At 26.9% G+C, this 21,748-nt stretch overlaps 2 protein-coding genes across 2 annotated transcripts; both read left to right on the forward strand.

The window, feature by feature from the left end:
* Nucleotides 1–7,139: 7,139 nt before the first annotated feature.
* On the forward strand, nt 7,140–10,840 carry LOC114185686 (linoleate 9S-lipoxygenase). Its single transcript, XM_028073557.1, has 9 exons — nt 7,140–7,421; nt 7,561–7,844; nt 7,937–8,174; nt 8,291–8,611; nt 8,711–8,796; nt 8,904–9,011; nt 9,149–9,453; nt 9,550–9,813; nt 9,882–10,840. The coding sequence occupies exons 1-9, from the start codon at nt 7,214–7,216 to the stop codon at nt 10,636–10,638; spliced, it is 2,571 nt and encodes an 856-aa protein (XP_027929358.1). The 5' UTR covers nt 7,140–7,213; the 3' UTR covers nt 10,639–10,840.
* Nucleotides 10,841–16,401: 5,561 nt separating this feature from the next.
* Nucleotides 16,402–20,628, forward strand: LOC114184324 (linoleate 9S-lipoxygenase-like). The gene is made up of 9 exons (XM_028071633.1): nt 16,402–16,706; nt 17,271–17,554; nt 17,649–17,886; nt 18,033–18,353; nt 18,472–18,557; nt 18,664–18,771; nt 18,889–19,193; nt 19,289–19,552; nt 19,662–20,628. Exons 1-9 carry the CDS (start codon nt 16,493–16,495, stop codon nt 20,416–20,418), a joined length of 2,577 nt encoding a protein of 858 aa, XP_027927434.1. The 5' UTR covers nt 16,402–16,492; the 3' UTR covers nt 20,419–20,628.
* The last annotated feature ends 1,120 nt before the right edge of the window (nt 20,629–21,748 follow it).

A 21,748-nucleotide genomic window follows, 5' to 3' on the forward strand; every position in this document is an offset into this window, starting at 1 on the left:
GATTATATATGTTTTGATATTCAACCTTTAGAAGTTATATTAAATATGCGTTTGGATTGCAGTTAGAAAAATTAAATTTAGTTAACTAAAGCTAAAAATTTCATTTAATGAAAAAAAAAATATAATTTTGTTTTAAAAGCAGTCCACACTTAGAATTAATAAAACAGAATAAAAATTTGTCAAATATTATTTGCGATTCTCGATATAAAGTAAATTTATGTTTGAACTCTTAAACTCAAAACTAAACACACACTAAAAGGTTAAATATACGTATTTATATAAAAGTTTTTCCCTCTCTTATGACCTCTGATCTTTTTTTGACTGGTTTTGCCCTTCTTCATGTATTTCTTTTAGCATGATTTATCTTGAAGGTTGATCAATGGAGTAATTTACCAAAAATAATTTAAGAAGCATAGAGACCTACAATTATTCACTAGTACAAAAATACATATTTTCTGTTAATGATTTTTTGAAAATTTTATTTTTTTATTTGGAAAATATTTGTAAATTTTATTATGAATAATGATTAATTTCGTTAAAAATATTTACAAATTTTATAATTTTAAAAAATTATTTATTAAAGAATTATTTGATAATTAAAAATTAAAAAATATATAAAAGTTATTCTTTCTTTCGAATTTTATAAAAAAATTATAAGAAAAATCTTATAAAATATAAAATATCCTAGTGATTCCTTTCTATAATTTTAGTAAAACAACGTTAGGGGCGTTAATTGAATTTTATTATTGTTTTAATTAAAAGACAAAATATGCTTTTTGATTTTCCTAAAAGATGAATATATCTATACATATGAAAACAGAACCAGATATATTAAATATGATTTTTCATTATTTATGAATATTAAAAATTATTGTATTTAATAATTTATTAGGGGTAAAGTGGTTATACATATATGGTGACACAGCGCAAGGTGTCTGTTTGGGTGTGACTTTACTTTACGTGGCTCACCGTCAATGAATTCTGTACCTGCCACCCATTATTAATATTATTTCTCACCATGGATAATTCAAAGATTTAAAACGTTTAAACAAATATAAAATTTAATCCTTAATTTTTAAATGATAAATTAATATTATCATTGCGAACTCTCCTAAACATATTTTATAATAACTACTACAATAATTTGAAGATGATCTCTTATAAAATTGTTAGTATCGACGTTGAGTTGTCAATGATATTACTACTACTATTTAATTATTATTATTATATATCTCACGTGGTGTTTACATCTGATTTTAAAATATCTTAGAAAATAGGCTGAAAGCATCGACGTCGAGATTAAAAAATAGAGATAAAAACACAGTGGACTTGTAAGCTTTTTGTGGGCCCACCATTTATCCTTTTTTTCTAATCACGTTTTATTTTATTTTTAAGTATATATATATCAATCGTTCATTTAAGAAGTTGATTTGGTAAAACATTTTTTTAATAAAAATAAAAACAAGTTTTAAATAGTTTGGGTTAAATATATTTTTAGTTCTTGTATTTTAGTGAATTTTAAAATTAATTTCTTTTTAAAATTTTATATCAATTTAATTTGTTATCTTTAGAAATATATAAATTAGTCTTTCTTATCAAATTTTGTTAAGTTTATTTGACATTTTAAACGTATTTTATGATAATATTTAATTTAACATTGAAGCAAAAATGTGTCAAACGGTGTAAACAATTCAAATACTATCATGAAATGCGCTTGAAACATCAAATAAACTTAATAAAATTTGGTGGTTAAAAGAACTAAATTTATGTATTTTTAAATATGAATGATCAAACGATTTGAAGAGAAACTAATTACAAATTTCACTCAAAACTTGAGGGACTAAAGACATATTTAACTTAATACATTTTTTTATCTTTAACTTTTAGTAAAAATTATAATTAGTTATTTTTGAAAATCTTGAATCAATTTAGTCTATCTTCTTTAGAAATGTATGAATTTATTCTTTAAAACAAATCTTTTTAAGTTTACTTGGTTTAAACTACTTAAAATATTATAATGAAATATAAATCCACACATTTATAATCAGAGACTAAATTAATTTAAAATTAAAAAAAAATTCTAATTTTTAGTAAAAATTAAAAAACTAAAAACATATTTAATCTGAAAGTAAACCAATAATATATATTAAAAGTGTAAAAAAAAGTATATCGATGTCTTCAATCGTTCACCCATGTTTTACTTTAAGAAATAAAATATAATTTTTTATTATAAGAACTTTTATATTCAAAAGATTAATGAATTCAAATAAATTGAATACTAAAATAATATATTTTTTGTTATTGTTAATGGTGATGTTAAGCTACATATCCATACATAAATGATTCAGATTCTTTAATAATGGATGAGTCCAACACATTGTTGCGTAGACATGGCGAATAAAATATTATGAAGTGAGTTAGTTTGAAAATTGTGATTGGTGAAGAAGAAACATGACAGTGAAGGTGCGTGCAACGACAAAGTAGAAGGTACCTATTGAGAAATTAGGGATAAAGTACAATAATAAACCTAACACGTGTTACGCTGTCAATGGGAGACCATTGCAAAAAGACAACTATGGACCCATCACGTGATGTTCTTATTATCATATTGCTTGTCAAAACTCGTGACATTCGTGTCTATATTTTATTATATTGTTACCACCAAACATATTATATTATTATTATATTCACCCTCGTGCTCCATGCTTAATTTTTATTTATTTATTTATTCACCGTTATTCTATTATTTAGTTATATAAACTTCGTCCGTATCAACAAATATTTTCTATAATTCTTGTGTCACATACACTACACTTTTATTATTTAATAAGGATTATATGTATACATAAGAGACTAAGAAGTAATAAAATACACTAATTAACGTATTTATTGTATTTTTTACGTAGGAAGGGAGGGATACTATATTGACATCTCTTAAAACAATGCAATTTCGTTTATATTTAAATATGAAACAAAGAATATTGTATTTTTTTTAATTTTGTTGAAGATAAAAATATAATATGTTAAGAGTGATCAATTAAGTCATAAGATGGAAAGTACGGTTAAATTTTAAAAAGATTTTTTCATAATAATTATCGGTAGGACAGAGGTGTGACAAATTGTGGATGAGAAGTTATTATATAAATAAAAAATATACTTTACACTTTTTTAAACAAAAATATTTATTTCACAGGTCATTATGATAACATATTTAAATAAAAAATAATAATTAAAATACTATTTTATGAAATTGTTGAATAGATTTATTTCTTTTTATTATTAACATCAAGTTCATATATATATATATATATATATATATTTTTTTTCTTTTCTTCTAGAATATTGAAATCGCAACTTTAAATCTAATATGTATTCAAATAAAGCATGCCGAATTTGCTTTACGGATGCATTCACATCCATAATTCTTAACTTTGTCGACATTCATTTACTTTTACCTTTCAAAAGGCACGGATTCATATTTTCTAAAACATTTTATTTTTACTCATCTAGTATTAATTTATATTATATTTATTATATACTAGTGAATATATATATATATATATATATATATATATATATATATACTTTTTTATTATAATACAAATTTTATTAAATTATCAAATACTTTTCATAAAAATGTAACTATAAAAATAAATATTTTTTTTATTTTATAAATGATTGTTTTATTATGAGTAATTATTTGAATTTAAAAAAATAATCATTAAAAAGATAAAAATAAAAAAATATTTTTGAAGTTTTTTTTTTTAAATTAAAATAATAGTTACTAAAGAAATAAAATTGAAAGAAGATTGTGTATATCAAGACAAATCTGTTTATTAACATTATAAATGATATTAAAATGTATTTGACTTCTTTATCATATTATATATATATATATATATATATATATATATATATATATATATATATATATATATATATAAAATTTTAACTTCAATTTCTTTTTCAAAATAAAGAATAAGAAATTGGTGTTAATATATATATGTGATAATAAAATTCTATATTGTGTTTTGTTTTTAACTTTTTATATTATGTTAATCTGGTTTTTATTAATGTTTGAGTTTTTTAACCAATGTGTTAATTTATTGGCATTAAAAATATGTATGCTTTATAAAAAAAGAATAAATTTTTAAAATAAAGTATCAAAATAAGATATTAAAACGTAATATGATAAAATAAATAAAATGAAGTTAAATAATTAAAATATTAATGGTATTATATAGAAGAAAGCAAATATACGACTGTTGTGAGATGCTGCTTTTTTGTTGTTTTAGTGAAACACCGTAGATAGAAAGTGTTTATTTAATAAAGGTTTTTTACCTTTTAATTCATATACTAATATATAAAAGTGTATATATATATATATATATATATAACCTTTATATTTAAATAATATTTTTTAATTAAAATAATTATTTCATTAAATTTAATTTTGAAATAAGTTTTTTAACTTAACTATTTTTTATTTAACTGTTTTTTTAAATTTAATTATTTTTAATCTAAAATAATTATCTATAATAAAAACTTAATTATAAAATAAATAAAAATTATTTACTACAAAGTTATAATATATATATATATATATAATTGTAGTAAGAGTAATTTTATTATTTTTTATTATTATAAAAAAAATTAAACGACACATGATTACATTTTACTGGTACATATAAAATAATTTTTTACTGAAAATAAATTTTAAATACCAATTTTTAAATATATATATATATATATATATATATATATATATATAATTGTACTTAAAAATTAAAAAATAATTTATCATATAAAATTATTTTAATTCTTAAGAACTTCTTCTGAGAATTCTAAAATTCAATTTACAATTAAATGTATACAAATTTCTTTCATATCAAGTATGTTTTCTGTCTTTATACTTTTATTGTCTTCTCACTCAACAATAAATGATAAAATGCAACTGAAAAAGATTTAATAATTCATTCTTACTATAAAATGTCAATAAAAGTAGCATTTTTTTAGAATAAAAACTTTGTAATAAAATAGAAATATTTCCTCGCATTATCAAAATAAAAATATTTTGTATTAAAATAGTAATATTCGTATTAAAATTTGATGATCCAAATTAAATCCTTCAATCGATTTGATTATAATTTGATTTAGTTTGTCACATAAAAAAAATCGTTTATTTGATTTTTGTTGACATCCATATGTGTTCGATTTGATTTTATCCTAACATTAATTATTAAAATATTATTTAATTTATTAAAAACATTTAAAACAACACGTATAATCAATATTATTATTTTTTATATTTATTTTTTATTCAATTATTATTTAATATTTTTATTATTATAACTAGCGAACACACATATGTATCCGTATTTTTTAATTTTTATAAGATCAATAATATTTATTTTTAGAACATATATAATAAATTTTAAAATAGTTGTTAAATAAAATAACTGTTAAAGAAAAGTTTTTAGAATAATGTTCAAAATAAAAAAATTTAAAAAAATGGTTAAAAAAATAATTATAAAATAAATAATTTTTAAAATAATAATTAAGCGTAAAATTGAAAAATAAAAAATGGACATGAAAAGAAGAATCCTCTTTATATATTGTTATATATTTATTTCTTAATATTTGATCTAGTAAAAATGAAATATATAGTGTTGATGTTAAATACTTAATAATATTTAAAAAATATATTTAATATATATTTAGAAAAAATAAAATAAAAAAATAATATATGCATTTTTTAACATAAATGAAAATATGATAAAAAAAAATTTCAAAATATATGAATAGAAATTTATAATCAACCTCCCACATCCTATTTTCAATTTATGTTTACATTTGATATTTTTCGTTGTAAATGTATGTAATAAGAAGAAACCATTTGCTTTGAATACTTTTTTAAAAGACGCACGTTTTTCTGCTGCATTTAAGATGTGTGTATTATTTGACTAATAATTAAAATGTTATTTTGAAAAGAGAGTTTTTTCTTTAATGGATGGTCTTTTCGCATAGTATTATTATAGTTAACTAATATAGTAGAGAGGATATTACAAAAATTATATTAAAGTTATTAAAAATATTATAAATAAATATAATTAGAAAAATATAAGTTTTATTATGTCATTATTGTGTAATAAAAATACTTCATACCTTTTTTTAAATTAGAAAATAAAAATATTTTAATTTTTATTCAAAAATTCTAATTACAATTATACGATATAAACTCCCTTTATTTATGTGACTAGATTTTTCAGAAAATAGGAACTAAAAAAATAGTTAAAAAAATAGTTAATGTCCGATGAAACAACATATATCAACCAAAAATTCGTAATCGGATATTTGTGTATAAAATTTATAATGGATAAAAAATAATATTTGTGGATAATGAATATTAATATTTTTTATATTTGCATATAAATAAGGTAGGTTTGAATATCATAGAAATATCGTATATGTAAGTATATGTAAGTACTTTATTAATTATATTCTAATTTAAATTAAAAAATAATAAAATATTAATATATTAATTTTAAATATTTATCGATTAATTTAAGAATATAATTATTATTTCTTTTGTAAAGTGTTATTTAATATTATTTAAATGATTATTTAATTTTTATTTAAATTTTGTGAATGTTATATATTATATTTTATTTAAATTTATGGTTAAAATATGATAATATAAATATTTTAATTTTTTTAATATCTGAAAATACCGTAATATTAAATATGAGTATCCCCGTAACAAATGCCACATAGATATAAATATGAATTAAAAATGAATATTTATTGAGTAGATATATAAAATAAAAAATAACTACTACCACCGATATCCTATTTGCCGATTGATATCCTCAGATGAAGCGAACGGAGTTCGGTTCCTGTAACAGTGTAAAGACAAACACAGGAAGACGAAGCATATATTAAATGCAGTGTCAAAGGGTTGTGGTCAAAAAGTAAAATAAAATATATAACATGAAGAATATAAAAACTATTTAATAATGTGAAGTATTAAAATAATCACTTGAAAACATACGGGTACTGTACTTGGTGATCAGTAAAGAAAAACCTGTTACTTGGTTAGATTTCATAGCTGAGGTTGTTGTCTATAAATAGGAGCATGGTGGTTGCTGTTGTCCACACCGAGAAGAAGAAGAGGAAGAAGAGTAGTGTTTGTTGAAAGTAAGAATCAAAGAAAATGTTGGGAATCCTGGGAGGCAACAAGGGTCACAAGATAAAGGGAAGTTTGGTGATTATGCGAAAGAATGTGTTGGATATCAACAGCCTCACAAGCGTTAAGGGTGTCGTCGGAACAGGAATCAACATCATCGGTGGTGTGGTTGATACTGTCACTGCTTTTGCTTCTCACATCTCCATTCAGCTCATTAGTGCAACTAAAGCTGATGGTAATAATCACTTCTTTGAATTAGGCAATTGCTTTGTTTTAAAGAGTTTAAATCTGTTTTACTATTATTTTATGTCTTAACAATGATTAGTGAAGGATACACAAAGTAGATTAAATTTTGTGTGTATGTGACATGATAGGACATGGGAATGGAAAGGTTGGAAAGTCTACAAATTTGAGAGGACAAGTATCATTGCCAACCTTGGGAGCCGGAGAAGATGCATATGATGTTCATTTTGAATGGGACAGTGATTTTGGAATTCCTGGTGCATTTTACATTAAAAACTTCATGCAAGTTGAGTTTTATCTCAAGTCCTTAACACTCGAGGACATTCCCAATCATGGAACCATTCACTTTGTATGTAACTCGTGGGTTTACAATTCCAAAGTCTACAAAACTGATCGCATTTTCTTTGCCAACAACGTAAGCTACTTCATATGACTGTTTCTTGTTCTTCATCGTTAAAACACGGCATGGACTAAAAAAACTAAGTCATTAATTTTATAACAATGCAGACATATCTTCCTGGTGAGACACCAGCACCACTTGTGAAGTACAGAGAAGAAGAATTGAAGAATGTAAGAGGGGATGGAACTGGAGAACGACAGGAATGGGACAGGATTTATGACTATGATGTCTACAATGACTTGGGCAACCCAGATAAAGGTGAAGCCTACGCTCGCCCTGTTCTTGGAGGTTCTACCTTACCTTACCCTCGTAGAGGAAGAACTGGAAGAGGCAAAACTAGAAAAGGTTACCCACTTTATTCATTTTTTTTTTTGTTGTTGTTGTAATGCATATATTCTTCATGTTTTTGTTTGTCACTCTCCTAGGATGTTAACATATGTAATATGTGTTTGTCTTAACAGATCCTAACAGTGAGAAAACCAGCGACTTTGTTTACCTTCCAAGAGATGAAGCGTTTGGTCACTTGAAGTCATCCGATTTTCTGACTTATGGATTGAAATCTGTAGCCCAAGATGTGTTGCCTGTATTGACTGATGCCTTTGATGGAAATGTTTTGAGCCTTGAGTTTGATAATTTCGCTGAAGTGCGCAAGCTTTATGAAGGTGGAATTACATTGCCCACAAACTTTCTTAGCAAGATCTCTCCTCTACCTGTCATTAAGGAAATTCTTCGAACGGATGGTGAACAGTTTCTTAAGTATCCACCACCTAAAGTCATGCAAGGTATGCTACATACTTTCATTATGCACAAAAGTTTCATCAGTGTATTCCTATTTTTTATTCAACATTCAGTCACTTGAATTGCTCTTATTTGGCATATAGTGGATAAGTCTGCATGGATGACCGATGAGGAATTTGCAAGGGAAACCATTGCTGGTGTTAATCCTAACGTGATTAAGATTCTTGAGGTAAGCTTAATTTCAAAGTTGATTGGTAACAAACTACATGCAGCTAAAAAGTTTGCTTTTCAAATTAAGATTGTTGACCTCATCCACCACATGTTAAATTGTCCCAGGAGTTTCCACCACAAAGCAAGCTAGATACTCAAGCCTATGGTGATCATACTTCCATAATAACAAAAGAACATTTGGAGCCTAAGTTAGGTGGGCTCACTGTTGAGCAGGTAATGATACGAGCATCAAGTTTCAAATTAAAATGATGTCACTGCTATGTTCTTGCAATCATTTCATAACTACTCTTGTTCTTTCATTTTTTTTTTCCTCTAATGTCATTCGATTGACCAACAATCAAATTAAACAGGCTATTCATGGCAAGAAGTTGTTCATTTTGGATCACCATGACTATCTCATTCCATATTTGAGGAGAATAAATCAAACCACCACAAAGACTTATGCCACAAGAACCATATTTTTCTTGAAAAGCGATGGAACTTTGACACCATTAGCCATTGAGTTGAGTAAGCCGCATCCTCAAGGCGACAACCATGGTCCTGTTAGTGAAGTCTATGTTCCTGTGTACGAGGGTGTTGAAGCTTACATTTGGCTACTGGCAAAGGCTTATGTCGTTGTGAATGACTCGTGCTACCATCAACTTGTTAGCCACTGGTATGATATTGTTAACTCTCGCAATGAGATTCATGCAATTAAACTTGTCAATGCATCTACGTATGAATGATTAATGCTTTATAACTTGAATGGCAGGCTAAACACTCATGCAGTTGTTGAACCATTCGTCATAGCAACAAACAGGCAACTGAGTGTGGTTCACCCTGTTTACAAACTCTTGTTTCCTCACTACCGTGACACCATGAACATCAATTCACTTGCCCGCAAGGCCTTGGTCAATGCAGATGGTATTATAGAGAAAACGTTCTTATGGGGTAGATACGCTTTGGAACTATCTGCTGTGATATATAAGGATTGGTCTCTCCACGATCAAGCATTACCTAATGATCTACTCAAGAGGTAAGTAATTTAGTAAAACATGTATTACTTCAAAATTCGACAATCTAAATTCATATAACTCTGTGCAGAGGAGTTGCAGTTAAGGATTCATCTGCTCCCCACGGTGTTAAGCTTTTGATTGAGGATTATCCTTATGCTTCTGATGGGTTGGAGATATGGGATGCCATAAAGTCATGGGTGGAAGAGTATGTTGCATTCTACTACAAATCAGATGAGGCACTTCAAAAGGACCCTGAACTCCAAGCTTGGTGGAAAGAACTTGTTCAGGTGGGTCATGGTGATTTGAAAGATAAGGCATGGTGGCCAAAGATGCATACTCGTGAAGATTTGGTTGAAGTCTCTACTACCCTGATATGGATAGCTTCAGCTCTTCATGCAGCTGTTAACTTCGGACAATATCCATATGGTGGTTTAATCCTTAACCGACCAACTATTAGCAGAAGATTCATGCCTGAAAAAGGGTCTGCTGAGTATGTTGCATTGGGTAAGAACCCTGAGAAGGAGTTTTTGAGAACTATTACTGGAAAGAAAGAGACCCTGATTGACCTTACAATCATAGAAATCTTGTCAAGGCACACATCTGATGAGTTCTACCTGGGAGAGAGAGATGGTGGTGACTATTGGACTTCTGATGCTGGGCCATTGGAGGCCTTTAAGAGGTTTGGGAAGAAACTTGCAGAGATTGAACAAAAGCTTGTACAGAAGAACAACAATGAGTCTCTGAGAAACCGCACTGGACCCGCTAAAATGCCTTATACTCTGCTCTATCCTTCAAGTGAGGAAGGCTTAACTTTCAGAGGAATTCCCAACAGTATCTCCATCTGAGGCTCTATGGTTTCTGCAGGATTGCGTTTGTTTTCAATAAATGCCAAATAGAAGAAATTTGATTTCTTCGTCACTTGTGTATGGCTAAGTTATGTATCTCCACTGCTTGAAAGTTCTCGTGTGTTTGTTATTAATGAAGAATTTGTGTTTGTACTTTGTATGATTGTGAGAATATAATAAAATAAAGGGTTAAATATCTTAATTTTGTTATCTTATTTAAAACGAATTTTGAAATTAGTTCATTTTAAAATTTTGAACCAATTTAGTCTTTCATCTTTTGAATTACGTGAATTTAGTCATTTTAATTAAATTTTGGTAGGTTTATTTGATGTTTTGTACGCATTTCAATATTGTATTTGAGTTATTTATACTGTTTGACACATATTTACTTTAATTTCGTACACATTTCAAAAAATTAAAGAATAAATTGATCCAAAATTTTAAAATAAACCGATTTCGAGATTCATAAAAAGTTAAAAAAAGAAAATCATATTTAAGCCTAAAATAGAATCAGGTACCGTGCTTAAATCTACTTGCATTACAAAATGCATATCTTAATCGGAAGGTTAATAACTAGATTCTTAATTTTTGTATTACGGAGTAGATGTTAATATGTGAAGTTTTTTTTTTTTCACTTATCCTTTTTATACTTTTTACAAAGTCTTTGTTCACTCCTTTCATGTTGTTTATCAAAAATATATTTTTTACATTCACTCTATAATAACCCTACGAATTAATATTTTACTTTAGTATAATATAATATCTTATTATAAAGAATGTATATTGAATGTTATCAAAATACCATCACTTTTTTTAGTAAAAATATTAATTTATAAAGTTGTCGAGTGAGTATAGAAAAGAGGACACTCTTCTTTACACAGAATTGAAAGAAGGGATGAATATGTTGCCATAATGGTTATGATTGGGAAGGCATAACATTCTTCTTTCTAACTTTTGCATAAAAAAATGAAGAGTTTTTTTTTTTTGTATTGAAATATAAAGTTACGCAATTTTAACTAGACATACATCATCACATGATTGCAATTTTTTTTTTCACCTTCAAATAAAATCATTTAACATTTAATATAGATAAAATAGCTCTTTTATCTTATAATTGTGATTTCTTTAATTCTATCCACACACACAAACTATTAAATTTTGTATATAACATGTAAATAACAATAAAGTGGTAGTTTAAAAAGTTATAGAATTTTAATAGAATGACACGTTAATATTACTATTGAGATTTTCATATTAGAAACAAATCTATTGTAGTGTTAATTAATTAAAAATAACAATAATTATAATATATATATATATATATATTAAAAAATTATTATTTGAAAGAATCTTCTAAGAATAACAAAAGAGGAAATAAATAAGAAGTAGAGTTCATAAATATCTTTTCATTTCATGAAACATGTCGTGAAAAAAAATTAAGAATAAATGAAAACTTGACTTATAAATTGATGAAATAAAAAATATCACAGGTGATATTAATTATCCTATGGTAGAGGTTAAGTGAGTTATTATCGAATCGTGACGGGTGCTTGGATTGTTATATACATTCTTAAGTAAGAAGAGTTAGATTCGGACTAATAGCTAGAGTTTTTGGCCTAATGGTAAGCGATGATCATAACAAAAGAGAAACTAAAAGAAGATTAAAGAATAATCTGAGGTAAAATTAAATATTTTTTTATGTTAATCTTAATAAATGTATCTATGTTTTATTAAATTTTTATTTATTTAAGTTATATATCATTTTATTTTCTTCTATTGATTTTTAATTATTATCATTTCTATTTATTTGTACTTGTATTATTTTATTATTTTTATTTTTATTTAATTTATTTTCCATTATGCACATTTTTTATTTATTTATATTTATATTATTTAATTGATCTTCTTTATTTGTTTATATTTGTGTCATTAAATTAATGTTTAGTTAAGTAGTTATCCATTTTATTTATTTGAATGAATTTATTTATACATACCGATACTATTTATTTATTTATAATTATGTTATTTAATTTATTTCTAGTTTTATATTTAGTTTATTAATTTATAATTAAATTATTTAATTTATTTCTAAGAAGTAGAGTTAAAGATTATCTCTTCATTTTATGATGGTAATACCATGAAAAAAATTTAAGAATAAATTAAAACTTGACTTATAAATTAATAAAATAAAAAATAAACTAAATGGAAGTGTAAGAATAGTGTGGGGTGAAATATGTTTTTTTTTATATTAATCTTTAAAAATTTATCTATGTTTTACTAAATTTTTATTTATTTTGAGTTATATATTATTTTATTTATTTTCATTGATTTTCAATTATTATTGTTTTTATTTATTTATGTTTGTATTATTTTATTTAATTTATCTTCATTTATATATATGTTATGTTTATTTTATTTATATTTATATTATTTAATTGATCTTCTTTATTTTTTTATACTTGTATCATTAAATTAATATTTAGTTGGGCACTTATCCATTTTATTTATTTGAATGAATTTATTTATACATACCGATAGTGATGATATTGTTTATTTATTTATAATTATGTTATTTAATTTATTTCTATTTCTATACTATTTCTTTTATTAGTTTAAAATTAAATTATTTAATTTATTTATAGTTACATATTTATATTTTTTTATTAAATTTATTATTATTTTATTTTATTTATCTCTAGTTAGATATAAAATTTATGTAATTAATTTATATTTCTTTTCTTTATTTGTATGTAATATTTTGAGTCATAGTTATTTATTTAAACTTCTTATTTAGATTCTTATTTTATTATTTTGTTATTTTAAAAATAAATTTTTTATAAATTGAATAAATACATATTAAATAAATAAATAAAAAGTTAATGCTTTTTTATGCAATAAACTTCAATAAAAGGAAGTTGCTTATATTATTATTTTTATACTTTTTGTATATATTTTGATGGTACATAGATTATTAGTTAAGGAAGATAAGAAAAATTTTAATAGTCATTACATTATGTAATTCTTGAAAATATCCAAAAATATATTAATTGAAAAAAAGACTTAGATCGGTTACAACGAGTTGAGATCAAATTAATGTATAACTTTATACATGTTTTTGTTCAAAAAATCACAATTTGGTACAATATGAGATAAAATATATAAACGAAGGTGAGATGTAAGAAAATATTCACCAAGTAGATGAATATTCTTAATAGCATTATGTATTGGAATATTCATAACACAAACCTAAGACTAAGGATCTATGTTTATGATAAAAGGATAACGAGTCTTATAGTTGTATGTCAATACTAAATCTTGTATTTTATGATAAGTTTATTAAAATTGATATTTAAAATTTAACTTCATTCATTTTGTATTAATTTTTTTATTTGGACATGTTACACGAATAGGAGAATAACATGTTCCATAAAAATTGTTTGCGAGAATGTCGAATCATAAATAACTTATATTAATATCTTCAGAAAATATTAAATATATAGATTATCTTATATTCATCGTAAAACTCTTATAATAATGTACAATATATATATGTTTTTATAATATATTAATGATTACAAAATATTAGTGTTTATATATATATATATATATAATATGATATTATGATTATTGTTTCTTTATAAAACAATAAGGGTTAAATATGTTTTTGGTTCCTCAAGTTTCAGTGAATTTTGGAATTAGTCCCTCTTCGAAACTTTATACCAATTTAGTCTTTCATCTTTAGAAATGTGTGAATTTAGTCCTTCTTACCAATTTTTGTTAAGTTTATTTGATATTTTAAACACATTTTATGATAATATTTGAGTTAATATTGAAGCGAAAATGTGTCAAATGTTATAAATAATTCAAATATTATCATAAAATGTGTTTAAAATATCAAATAAACTTAACAAAAATTGGTAAGAAAGACTAAATCCACACATTTCTAAATATGAAAGACTAAATTGATATAAAGTTTCGAAGATGGACTAATTCTAAATTTCACTAAAACTTGAGGTACCAAAAACATATTTAACCCAAAAATTAATTCACAAAAAAAAATTAATTTTAAATAAATAATATTATTCATATCCGTACTTTAGATATTGTATATACTATTTATTTATAGATTGCATCTTTAATCAATTTGGATTTTTATTTTTATTTTCTGATTCAACTAATGCTAATATAATAATTAAAGGGAATATAAGGTAAAAGGAGATTATGTATATACCATTTCTTAATATTAATGAATTGGCGGTGAGAAATTATATCAAATGAATTTTATTTTAATTACGATTTTTAGCCATCCATCAAATTAAATAGATGAAGTTAATCTTATTTCGTTTATATTTTGCAAATGAATGGATTTACGTGTAGAAATGGATGGAAAAGATGTATTTGTCACCGTCGACCATAGTAAACAGATTTTTCCTAAACATTTTAAAAAATGATAAGAATTTTTTTATAAATTAAAATTAATTTATACATAAGCTAGTTAATAAATGTTATTTTTGTATATTTACTTTATTTTTTAATTTTAATTTATACATAAGTTAGTTTTATTTTATGAAAAAATCATTTAATTTTTTTCTCCTATATAAAATGTTATTACAAAATTTGTCCGATCATGCCCAAATTCATGTTGAGGAAGTATATATATCAAAACTCAGTTCATAGATCATTAAATTGTATAGTAAAATTCAACTGACTAAATGATTTAATTAGACTCGTTTATTTAGACAAAGTCACCTGTCTAGAATGTCTGTCATTTATCCATACTTTAAAATTTGATTAAATAAAATTTAGTTAAAATAATAATTTAAGAAAACTAATACTAAATGTTTTAAACATGAGTGAAAATATACTTATCACTCCTTTTAAAGGATAGATTAGAATAATATAAAATAATATTAAAATAGAGTCAGTAAAAATTTACCAAAATACTTTAATAGTCATACGTAGATGACCAAAATACTACATGTAATAAGATAATAAAACACGTGCTCAATACAAAATTATAAAAGAACATAAACTATTACTAATTCACCTTATCCAGTTTATAGCCGATCAATAATTGACAGCATTAATCATTATTAAAATTTGTGCATAAGTTAATAATATAATTATTGATCATTATCGATTTTGAGTAAAACAATTTAGAAGATCCAATTGATATCAAAATATTTTTCCATTAGATGGGATTTTTTTTTTTTAAATGTGGTTAAAATCCCAAAGAGCAACTTGTGTAATAGAGGGTATAGAAATGATTTCCAATGATGGTACTTTTGATATCATTTCTAGAATTATTTTTAGAAGATCACATGAAAGATTTAATATTAATGAGCATGAATTGAATCACATAAAATATTAATATCATTCTTAATCCAAAATTTTAAGTCAATAAATTTATGGGTCTTTATTATTATATAATGTTCTACTTTTTCATTTTTAATATCAATGTGCTCATACTTAGATTCTTAACCATCTTTCCTTCAAGAATGAGTCCCTTCAACCATATTGATACGCTACTCCTCCAACAAAAGCATTCTCAACTAGGGAGTACTATATTTTGCAAACTTAGATTAATTAGTATAATATTAAGATTAATAGATTGCAGTTGGGAAAAGATAAAGAATATATAATTAATAAGGTTATAAACTGGTTTATGCTAGTGGTTACGCCGGCCACAGGACTTAATCGTGATTTAAATGGGGAAAAGAATAAAAAATGAAACACATGTTTCGGTACGTCAGAGAGTTGGAGGTGGATGTGTATAAATAGGAAGGAGTGTTTGGTTGTGTTGTTCATATTAATCAGAAGAAGAGTGTTTGGTTGAAAAAAGAAAAGTTGAAAGATGTCGTTGGTAAGAGGATTTTTCGGAAACGATAAGCAAACGATTAAGGGTACAGTGGTCCTTATGCGAAAGAATGTGTTGGACATCAACACCATTCTTGACCCTTCAAGCTTCGTTGATAACATCTTCGATTTCGCCGGAAGTTTACTCGACGCTGCTACAGCTTTCGCCACCTCCATCTCCATTCAGCTCATCAGTTCCACCAAGGCTGATGGTAACACTGCTTTCAATAAATTCATTTTAATTTCATCCATGTTTAAGCGTAATTTATTACCTTCACTGCTGAATCTGAAGCTATTTCATATTTTTGAATGTATATTCACTTACTTTCTCACACCGTACATCAATAATGTATGTTTATAATATAATAATTTCTCTTCATTGAAAAAATGCCTTCTTGTAATAGTAACCAAACTTATTTTAGTGATGTATTATGTCATGAAAATGATTTCTTAACTTGTGTTGGCGAATCTCACGATATATATCAATATAATACATGTTATATTTTTAAATGCGTAATAATTTATCTCTGATTAGGTAAATGCTTTTTCAAACAAAAATAAGTAATACTTTTTATTATGTCTATTATGTCATGAAAACGATCGAATACTTTTGTTGGCCTAAGGATATTGATACATGCCACGTACAATAAAGTATAAGTATATTTTCTAGTGATGAATAAATTGAATAAGAATATTAATTTGGTTTTGTAATTTTTGTTGTGAGATCGGTGTGGGAATGAATTTGAAAATGTTAAATTTTGTGTGAAATTTGATAGGACAAGGGAAAGGAAAAGTTGGAACAGCTACAAAGTTAAGGGGGCAGATATCTCTGCCAACCTTGGGAGCGAGTGAAGAAGCATACGATGTTAACATTGAATGGGACAGTGACTTCGGAATTCCTGGAGCATTTTACATTAAGAACTTCATGACGAATGAGTTCTACCTCAAATCTTTCACTCTTGAAGACATTCCTAACCAGGGAACCATTCACTTCGTATGCAACTCCTGGGTTTACAATAATAATAAATACAAAACACCTCGCATTTTCTTTGCCAACAACGTAAGCTACTTCATTTAATTCTTTCTTGTTGTTCATCTTTAAGACACCACATAGATAAAAAAAAACTAAAGTTATTGATCATACAATAATGCAGACGTATCTTCCTGGCGACACACCAGCCCCACTTGTGAAGTACAGAGAAGATGAATTGAAGGTTGTAAGAGGCGATGGAACTGGAGAACGACAGGAATATGATAGGATTTATGATTATGATGTCTACAATGACTTGGGCAACCCAGATAAAGGTGACGCCTATGCTCGCCCTGTTCTTGGAGGTTCTGTCTTACCTTACCCTCGTAGAGGAAGAACTGGAAGAGGCAAAACCAGAAAAGGTTACCCACTTATTCATTTATGTTCTAATATATATACTTTTCATGCTTTTTGTTTTGGCATAACTTGATGGGTTAAGGGTGTTCCTTCATTACAACAATCACTCTCCTAGGATGTTAACATATGTAATATGTGTTTGTCTTAACAGATCCTAACAGTGAGAAGCCCAGTGACTTTGTTTACCTTCCAAGAGATGAAGCATTTGGTCACTTGAAGTCATCCGATTTTCTTGCTTATGCATTGAAATCTGTGTCCCAAGATGTGTTACCAGTGTTGACCGATGCGTTCGATGGAAATATTTTGAGCCTTGAGTTTGATAGTTTCGCTGAAGTGCACAAGCTCTATGACGGTGGAGTTACATTGCCTACCAGCTTTCTCAGCAAATACGCTCCTATACCAATTGTCAAGGAAATTTTTCGATCTGATGGTGAACAGTTCCTCAAGTATCCACCACCTAAAGTCATGCAAGGTATGTTGCACGTGTTGAATAAGAAGAAAAATCACATCTTTATTAGCAACGTACTCCTATTTTTCATTCAACATTCAATCACGTGGATGGACTTTTGAACTATTCTTATTTGATGCAGTGGATAAGTCTGCATGGATGACTGATGCTGAATTTGCAAGAGAAACCATTGCTGGAGTCAATCCTAATGTCATTAAGATTCTTAAGGTAAGCTTAATTTCAAAGTTGATTGGTTAAAAGCTACATGTAACCAAAAAGGTTGGATTTTCCTGACAAATTTGAGATTACTCATTGGGTGTTAAATTTGTTCTAGGAATTCCCACCACGTAGCAAGCTAGACACTCAAGCCTTTGGTGATCATACCTCTATAATAACTAAAGAGCATTTGGAGCCTCAATTAGGCGGACTCACTGTTGAGCAGGTAATGATGATATGAGTATCCAATTGTTTCTGCAATTGCTTTGTGTATGTTTGGTTTCTAATTTTCTTTATTTGAATCTGGTGAATAGAAATTAATTAATTATACTTGGTTGAACAGGCTATCGAGAACAATAAGTTGTTCATCTTAGATCACCATGACTATCTGATCCCATATCTGAGGAAGATCAATTCATCTACCACACAGACTTATGCTACAAGAACCATATTTTTCTTGAAAGATGACGGGACATTGACACCATTGGCCATTGAGTTAAGTAAGCCACATGGACAGGGTGACGAGTTTGGTCCTCTCAGTGAAGTTTATGTGCCTCAATACGAGGGAGTTGAAGCTTACATTTGGTTACTGGCAAAGGCTTATGTTGTTGTGAATGATTCGTGCTACCATCAAATCGTTAGCCATTGGTATGATATTTTCAAATCACAATGAGATCCATGCAGTTAATTTTGTTAATGTATTTATGAATAAAATGACATTCACATAATAACATGGATGACAGGCTAAGCACTCATGCAGTCGTTGAGCCTTTCGTCATAGCAACAAACAGGCAATTGAGTGTGGTTCACCCTGTTTACAAACTCCTGTTCCCTCACTACCGTGACACCATGAACATTAATTCACTTGCCCGCAAGTCCTTGGTCAACGCAGATGGTATTATAGAGAAAACATTCTTATGGGGTAGGTACTCTCTGGAAATGTCTGCTGTGATTTACAAGGACTGGTCTTTCGTTGATCAAGCACTACCCAATGATCTTGTCAAGAGGTGAGTAATCTTTTACAGGATTTCAAAAAGTTAGTATTGTATCTTCTGCAAAAGAAGGTCTCAGGATTTATATAATTGTGATGCTAATGAATGTTATTTGGGTGGTCAGAGGAGTTGCAGTTAAAGATCCATCTGCTCCACACGGTGTTAAGCTTTTGATTGAGGATTATCCTTATGCTTCTGATGGGTTGGAGATATGGGATGCCATCAAATCCTGGGTGGAAGAGTATGTTGCATTCTACTACAAATCAGATGAGGCACTTCAAAAGGACCCTGAACTCCAAGCGTGGTGGAAAGAACTTGTTCAGGTGGGTCATGGTGATTTGAAAGATAAGGCATGGTGGCCAAAGATGCAAACACGTGGAGAGTTGGTTGAAGTCTCCACCACCCTCATTTGGATTTCTTCAGCCCTTCATGCAGCTGTGAACTTCGGACAATATCCATATGGTGGTTTGATCCTGAACAGGCCAACTATTAGCAGAAGATTCATGCCTGAGAAAGGTTCTGCTGCGTATGATGCGCTGGCTAAGAATCCGGAGAAGGAGTTTTTGAGAACTATAACTGCGAAGAAAGAGACCCTGATTGACCTTACAGTTATAGAGATATTGTCAAGGCATGCATCTGATGAGTTCTACCTTGGAGAGAGAGATGGTGGTGACTTTTGGACTTCTGATGCTGGGCCATTGGAGGCCTTTAAGAGGTTCGGGAAGAAGCTTGCAGAGATCGAACAAAAGCTTGTGCAGAAGAACAATGATGAGACATTGAGAAACCGCACAGGGCCAGCTAAAATGCCTTACACTCTTCTCTTTCCTTCCAGCGAGGAGGGATTGACCTTCAGAGGAATACCCAACAGTATCTCTATCTAAGGTTTGGATGGTGGTGGTGAAATTTCCAGCTTTTAAATAAGGAAAATAAATGTGATATAGATGGAATATAATTCCTTCATCACTGGTCTATGTTTAAATATGTATTTCAAGTTACTAAATGTACTTGTATATGTTATTAATATAGTGAAAGTTGTGTTTGCATAATAATAATAATAAAAAAAAAAATCTATCATATTGCAAACCGGAAAATAATCTTATTTCGTGTTCTTATAATTCTATTGTGATGCAAATCAGAAAATAATCTTTTCTTTTGTATTCTTATTAATACATCCCAAGATAAATGACTACTTAACAAATATAAAATATGACAATACAAACAAGAAGATAGATATTTAAAGTTTGTATTAAATTTTTAGACATAAATATTGATAATTTATGCTTAAATATTCAACAACTAAAATAATTGAATATAAAAATAAAACAGCTAAATATAAAAGCAAATTAAATAAAGAAATATCTATGTCACGGTTATTCTAATCACGATTTTTAACATCATTATTATTATCGGGTAATAATTTTGATATTTTATATTTTGATATTTAATAATAATTAAGAAATATATCCTAACGATAAAATTAAAAATTAATAAATTTAAATTCCGATATTGAAATATAATATTGTATAAACAATATGAACGGAGAACATGTCAAACTTAGTATATTTGAACTTTTCTTAAATTATAAAATTCTGTATGTGAGGAAAAATTAAATGGACATTTATCTTATTCCATCCATTTTTTAGTTTTTTCTATTAAGATTGCATTTCCAATATTATGGTAAATGTTTTTTTACTGTAATAATCATTATGATAACTATAGATAAAAAAAATGTATAGCTATTTTTCTTAATTATGTCAATTTTTTCCTTTATCATAAAAAATATGGCCATACTAATTATAACCTTTGTATTTTTTATTTTTTTTCTAGTTATGATGATTAATGTGAGAATGCAAAATTGTATCATGATGAACTACCCAAACAAAAAATAAATAAAAATACATTTACGCGAGGATAAAGCAATTGAAATGGCCCGTGCTGGTTAACCTAGATCAACTAACTCCCACCGAGTAGAGATGGCAAATAAACTCGTCCCCGTCGGTATTGTCCGAACCCGTCCCCGTTTTGACGGGGAATCCCCGCATTGACTGGGTATGGGTATGGGTATGGGGAATCCCCGACTTTTTCAGTTAGGTATGGGGATGGGTATGGGGATGTACATATACCCGCCATAATACCCGTCCCCGTCATATCTCCATTCTCGTTTAAATTATTAAAATATTCACAATTAATCAAGTAACCCCTATATATATA

This window comes from Vigna unguiculata, chromosome 5, assembly GCF_004118075.2.
Source record: "Vigna unguiculata cultivar IT97K-499-35 chromosome 5, ASM411807v1, whole genome shotgun sequence".
In the NCBI taxonomy this organism is placed as follows: Eukaryota; Viridiplantae; Streptophyta; class Magnoliopsida; order Fabales; family Fabaceae; genus Vigna; species Vigna unguiculata.